The sequence below is a fragment of the Amblyomma americanum genome, chromosome 5, assembly GCF_052857255.1.
Source record: "Amblyomma americanum isolate KBUSLIRL-KWMA chromosome 5, ASM5285725v1, whole genome shotgun sequence".
Lineage (NCBI taxonomy): Eukaryota > Metazoa > Arthropoda > Arachnida > Ixodida > Ixodidae > Amblyomma > Amblyomma americanum.
Genome location: NC_135501.1, coordinates 197,313,740 through 197,320,175, shown reverse-complemented (window position 1 = coordinate 197,320,175; position 6,436 = coordinate 197,313,740). Strand labels below are relative to the sequence as shown.

The 6,436-nt window shown below is 46.8% G+C and overlaps 1 protein-coding gene across 1 annotated transcript; it reads left to right on the top strand.

Moving 5' to 3' along the window:
• The first annotated feature begins 3,700 nt into the window (after nucleotides 1-3,700).
• tko (30S ribosomal protein S12 technical knockout) lies at nucleotides 3,701-5,959 on the top strand. The gene is made up of 2 exons (XM_077668128.1): nucleotides 3,701-3,882; nucleotides 4,933-5,959. The coding sequence occupies exons 1-2, from the start codon at nucleotides 3,813-3,815 to the stop codon at nucleotides 5,463-5,465; spliced, it is 603 nt and encodes a 200-aa protein (XP_077524254.1). The 5' UTR covers nucleotides 3,701-3,812; the 3' UTR covers nucleotides 5,466-5,959.
• The last annotated feature ends 477 nt before the right edge of the window (nucleotides 5,960-6,436 follow it).

Sequence of the window (6,436 nt, the reverse complement as noted above, 5' to 3'; positions counted from 1 at the left end):
CCGGTAATGTCTATCATCGCTGAATTGTGATTAATGTCTAGAAACTGTTTTCAGACTGTGTTATGCATGACTGCGGTGAGATGTTTATTCGCAGTCGTTTTACATACGTTACGATTCTGTGCAATGACGAGTGAGAAATACAATTATTCGTGGGATCATCTATATTTCTCTATTTAATAGACACCCTTAGCATACAGTGTTCCGTTACCGGTATACCGGGAGCCCGCCCATCGCCACTCCGCAGGCGCTGATTGGTCCCGAAGCTGCAGGCGCGCATGACGCTGTCGGGTGCCTGGCGCCCTCAAAGCGGTTTGCGCATGCGCACTGACTGCGCGCGGGCTGCCGGTAACACGGTACACTGTATGCTAAAGCTCTCTAATAAGTAAAAAGGCGGGGGGGGGGGGGGGTGCACCGAACACACTGGAACGTGCACACGGACACCATACCTAGGTTTACCAAGCTTACTAACTCCAAAGTCCTTAAGAACTGCTTAATTCCAGTGTCCTTGAGGATACTGCAATGCCAGATTGAAAACGGGAATCTCTTTAGATGACAGGCACGAGCTGCAGTGCCTCGGTGCTGCAAGTGCATGACGCAGGACCAGGGCGCGACACAAGTGTGGATGACGAAGAGGATGGATACGCAGGCATGCATATCGCCTTCGAAGGGGATGATGGCTTGCACAGTAGCGGCGAAGCCATGCTACTTCTCTCACGCACACTACATCAATACTGTACGGGAAAGTGCAGACTCAAGGCAAGAAGCTTCCCGAGACACCTTGAGGTAGCCCCCAGCAGAGGTGGGCAACCTCATGGGGTTTCGACCTCATTAGGTCGACCTCAACCTTAAAACGACTTCAACCTCACGTCGTGAGGTGAGGTTGAGGTGAGGTTGGCGACGGCTCGAAATTTTGCGAGTGAGGTCAGCAAATCAGACCTCAACCTCAAGCGTGAGTTTGAGGTTGAGTGAGGTCGTCATTCGGTGAGGTCGAAATTTTGAGATGGAGACTTTTTGCAGTTGTCACGTATTACTCCGACGAGTGCCGCTTCCGAAGCTGAGTTGCAGGGCACCGCCGCAATGTTCATGCAGTGATGACGCTTGGTGTTCGGTTTCCCCTGTTTGGACAACCGGATGCCACAGTTCCCTCTTAGCTTCCGGTGCTGCGCCGTAATGTCCGTTCAGCCCGAGCCTACGGGAAGACGCACCCCTCTGGTCTTTCCGGGAGGAGTGTTACTGTCACAGCACGCCACTCTCCCTCCCCCTTGCCCCGCTGGCGTAGCACCCGGCGCCCTGCTGGTCGGCTCAAGCTCCCGGGAGCGCGCAAGCACGTAAATCACGTTGGCCAACGGTAGCTTTGTTTGATGCCGCAAACAAATAAGTTCAGTCCAACAAGCACGCAATAAATTCGTCGCAGCGCGGATGGCACCAAGCAAGATTGCTTCGTGTTCATGCTCGTTGCCGGAACTGACGTCATGGCTCTTGCCTTGCAGTCGAATAAAGGGGATCCTGCTGTACATTACAAGCTGACTTAACAGAAACTGGAGAATGATGTAGTAGAAATTAAATTCATTCATCACACCTTCACCCATCATTGATGCCCTGTGGCAATAAATTTCGCTTAAAAAAAAACGGTGCCATGCGACGTCACGAGCCGATGAGTCACGCGACGAAAATGATGACGTCACATAGTTAATCAATGCTAATTAATATAATTGGCGCCGTTTCTTGCGGATACGTTTTTGCGGATGTGACCTGGAAAGTGAGCCATCTAATGCTCTCGCATTAATAAAAGAAGCCGCTCGCTTCTACACAGACATAAATACAACGTGCCTCTGTTGGTGTACTGCAGTCGTCGCAACTTGTTAAGTGTTTTCGAAGGCAATATACAGAGGACTGAAAAGAGCATTCTCGCTATGCCGGATAGAGCTAGAAGGTCGAAATATACCGATATGCGTCTGCATAACCGTCGCATTGGAAGGTACATCGACGAGTATCGTGAATACCTCCCCCCTCCTCCCAATTTCTGGCAGATGGTGTAGAAGGGCAGTGTTTGTCAATTGCCGGTTCGTGCGCGAATGAGCGAGAGGCTTCCAATACGAACAAGTATACACGAAGCAGGTTGCCAAGTATTGACACATATAAAATACTCACCGACGTACTGGTGGTAACCGCGTATGGGACACCCCTGCCCGCAGGCCATATACTCTCTGAGGGTTCATCCCAGATTATAAGCTTCTCCTATTGCGTGCACATGAATAGTGTGTGCAGACACCTTATCAAATAATACCATAATCAGTTTGGCTTTCCTATCTCACAGGATTCTCAGATTTGTTTTTAACTGAAAAACTTCTTAATCGCTCTTTGTTTTGTTTTTCGTTAGTTTTCTGAGGTCGAGCAGCCGAGCTCAACCTCACAATTTTAGGTTGAGGTGAGGTTGAGTGATGTCAGCAGTGGCCTCAGGAAAAGTGAGGTGAGGGCGCATAAGGAGACCCCAACCTCAACTGACCAGGTTGAGGTTGAGTGAAGTCGGCAAATTCTTTTTGAGGCTGAGGTGACGTCCAGATTTTTTAGGTCAGATACCAACCTCTGGCCCCCAGTGCCCCAGGTACACAACAGCAAAGGGTTCACATATGCAGGATTTACATATAACGCATCCCGTGAAACATCCAGCGTAGAGTGCAGTCTATATACAACAAAAGCAAATGAATCATCATCAGCCTGAGTACGCCCACTGCTGGGCAAATGCCTCTCCCATGTCTCTCCAATTAGCCCTGTCCTTTGCCAGCTGCGCCCTCCGTATCCTAACGAACTTCTTACTCTCATCTGCCCACCTAACTTTCTGCCGCCCCCTGCTACGCTTGCCTTCTCTTGGAATCCACTCCGTTACCCCTAAGGACCAGCGGTTATCTTGACTTCGCATTATATGCCCTGCCCAAGCCCATCATTCTTCCGCTTGATTCCGACTAGGATGTCTTTAGCCCGCGTTTGTTTATACAACAGGAACATCCCACATTACAATAACTGATGCTTATTTACAACGTTTCAGCTTACGGGCAATTTTTTTTTCGGGAAAACTGCTGTCTAACGGGGGGTACGGCTTAAACACGGGAAGTTGCTCCGTCCAGCCCTAGCTATCGGAGTCCTGGACTGAGGATCCCGCCCATGAAGCGTGGTCCTATAGTCACCCTTCCTAAAAAAAAAAAAAGGTTTTCACCGCAACAACCGATACACAGGCGAGGATTATACACCGGAAAATATGGTAAGTAGTACAAAGAGCCATGACAGTCCTATCCTAAAATTTAAGTTGCAAGGAAAGTAAGCGAAATTTCGCCATCCCTTCGCCTTAGGTATGACCTACACTAGGAGGTTGGCGTTCTCCTTGGGGTTTACCTTGCATTACATGCGGTTGGCTCACACGTCGTTTGTTTTTCCCGCTTCTCGTTGCGCATGGGTGTCGAGTGATAATGCTCTCTTCTTGGAAACTGACCGGTGGTAGCTGCCACCTGACGCCAACAGACTTAAAAATTTATTGTTTCATTACAATAATAAAAATTTAAACTATTACTGCAAAATTAATTTAAAACTATGTTTTGAACGTTTTTTTAGTAATTACTTGCTTTTTGATGTTATTTTATCCATAATTTGCGCAAATTAAACACTATCATCATCAAGACTAACTCCCCGTTGAATAAGCGCGTGTTTATTTTCACGGCGCTGGTGACCGCTGCAGCGGCTGCATGCTGCAGCGCCTGTGCGCTTACTCACTAATGCTGTGCAGTTTCTAGCCTTGCGGCTACTCGTGTTCTTCGATCATGTTTTGTTTGCGAAGTCTTGGAAATGCCTTCGCGCAGATGACCCTCCATGCGGCCAAGCCGTCACGGAGTAAGTGCCTTTTCTAGACTCGAGGCTCTCGAAACGTGGGAATCACCGTCTTCGATCCCGTAGCTATGATTCTTTCACCAAAGCTATTACCGGGGCCAGTTGGTTGATCATTATGCGAAGGAATGCGCTAAAAGCGGCACAAGAAGACAAGGAATAAACAGTTGTTAGTTTGCGCTTGTGTCGTGTGTGTGTGTGTGTTGTCTTCTTGTGCCGCTTTTAGCGCATTCCTTCGCATAATTCTTTTACCACCGGATGCTCACACTTTCCTTAACTTTTTAGTAGTATTGTTTATTATGATTTGCGCAACAACAACAAAATGAAACATGGCATCTTGCTTGCTCTGTCTGTTTTTGTCGGAGCACTACATGCATAGCCATTGTCTAGATACGCGTTTAGTTCGACAAAAAGTGCCGAGCTGTAGCGAATCGTCAAGCTTTAATTTGACATCATCTCCTCGGGTGCATGGGTACATAGATATTCAAGATTACATACCCCGAAAGGCGCAATACCAGTACCGAAGGCTGCAGAAAGATAACAGCGGCGATCTTGAGCTCAGTTGATACTTTTTGTAATTTGCATTTTGCACTGCCGGCATAACGTAACGGGAATCTTGCACTCCTTTTTTAGAAATGCACAGTTGTTGACTTAGATAGATAAATTTAATGAAACCAAGGCAGAGAGGTCAGTTATCGACTTATGACTTCTCAAACTTGCGTCCGTACCAACTCCTCAATGGATGTTGTAAGAGCGAAATGCAAAATACCTTGTGTCATTGCGCTCATTGGCCACAGTTGCCCTTGCGCCATAAAAATCCAATCATAATCTTTAAACAGCGAAAAAAAGAGTTGCTCTAGGTTATGCATCATTATAAATTATGGACAGACATGCATATATGAATATGTCCTTCATAATAGTTTTGATGTTAAAATTTTATAGCGCAGGAGAGACGTAACAAAGATAAAGAAGTTGGTTCGGGATAGTTTCAACTATGCTGAACCAACTGGGCCACCAACGTGCTTTACTGAAGTTTTCTGATTTTTTCCTTAACAGGCCTCTCATTTTGTGCCACTGGAGCATGGCAGACTAGCGTATCTTCCCCACACACCAGACAGTCGGTGACCCCTCCCAATGCGGCACTGACTCAGCTCCATAGGACAAGCCTTCCAACGGTGCAGCCTGTGCGTCATAAGTTTTTCTTCAGACTCAAGGGACCCCCACGACATGACGGCCTCATCTACGACCCCGTCCTGGAAAACATTCATGCTGGGGGCATTCCACCGCCCAAAAAGAAAAGGCGGCACCCGCTCGACAGCAAGCCCTTCATGAAAGGCGTGGTCATCAAGACGCTCATTAAGAAGCCCAAGAAGCCAAACTCGGCCAACCGCAAGTGTGTGCTGGTGCGGCTCTCCAATGGCAAGGAGGCGGCGGCCTATGTCCCTGGCGTGGGTCACAACCTGCAGGAGCACAGCGTCGTACTGGTTTACAAGTCTCGGACGAAAGACGTTCCAGGTCTCAAACTGAAGGTGGTACGCGGAAAGTATGACTGTGCCCATGTTATCAGGAAACCGCAGTCTGGCTCGTGAAACATGTTAGTCCCATGAAACTGCTGGACTGTCTAAGCAAGAGTCGGTCATGACAAAAATCTGTTCGTGTCATTGGAAAAGCTGTGTGGATGCTGCTGAAGAGAGATAAAAATAGCTAGAAATATCTATGGTACGTGGTGTGTTGTTCTCGCCTTGTATGTTCAAAGAACCAAGCTCACATTAAAAGTTATTCGTTAACAATCTGAAACTTGTATAGTGTTCAACAGGATTCTTGAACTAGCACTGTCATGTTTAAAGGTGTACCAAGTTGACGTACCCATGTGATTTGGTTTAGTACACTCAAAGATTACTTCTCGAACATACTAAAAGCTAACACAGTTTAGAATATGTTTTAATTTTATCTTAAAGGCTGCTTTGACAATTGACTGAAGGGTGCAGCAGCTTATGAAGTGGGCCTGAATATGACGAAACATGTCTGGATGTTGTCTGTAAGCCAGTGTGATGTGAAACAAGGAGTGCCGTTTGATCAGCCAGCTTCTCAAGCCTTTTTGAACGTGTTTTTGGGTTCATATGATCACCAGCTGTTTTCCCAGCACACAGAGCATGCCCAATGCTCTTCACAATTGAAATTACTATTACTAACGTTCTTTCAATAACCTTTTTAGTAATAACTCCAGCCATGTGGCAGTTCATTCTTCTGGATGTAGAGCACTCTGCATGCACAGGTAATGTGTATGTTTTGTAAAACGGCCATTCTTTAATCTTGCTCACTGTATTTGTTAGTAAGCCCGTTGTGCTTAGCGGCACGGGCAGGGACACTTTATTTTTCATTTTTTTATAATCCCACAATAATTTTTGTATTTGTTAGCAAAAAAAAATTTTGGTAACCTCTTGCAGCAATGATGTAGGTGTCGCATGGGTTCTGAAGAAATTGCTGCTAGCTTGTATGCCCACTGCACCCACTCTTACTCACTGCAAAAGAGGAGGAGGAAAGAGTCCCTCCTGAGTTA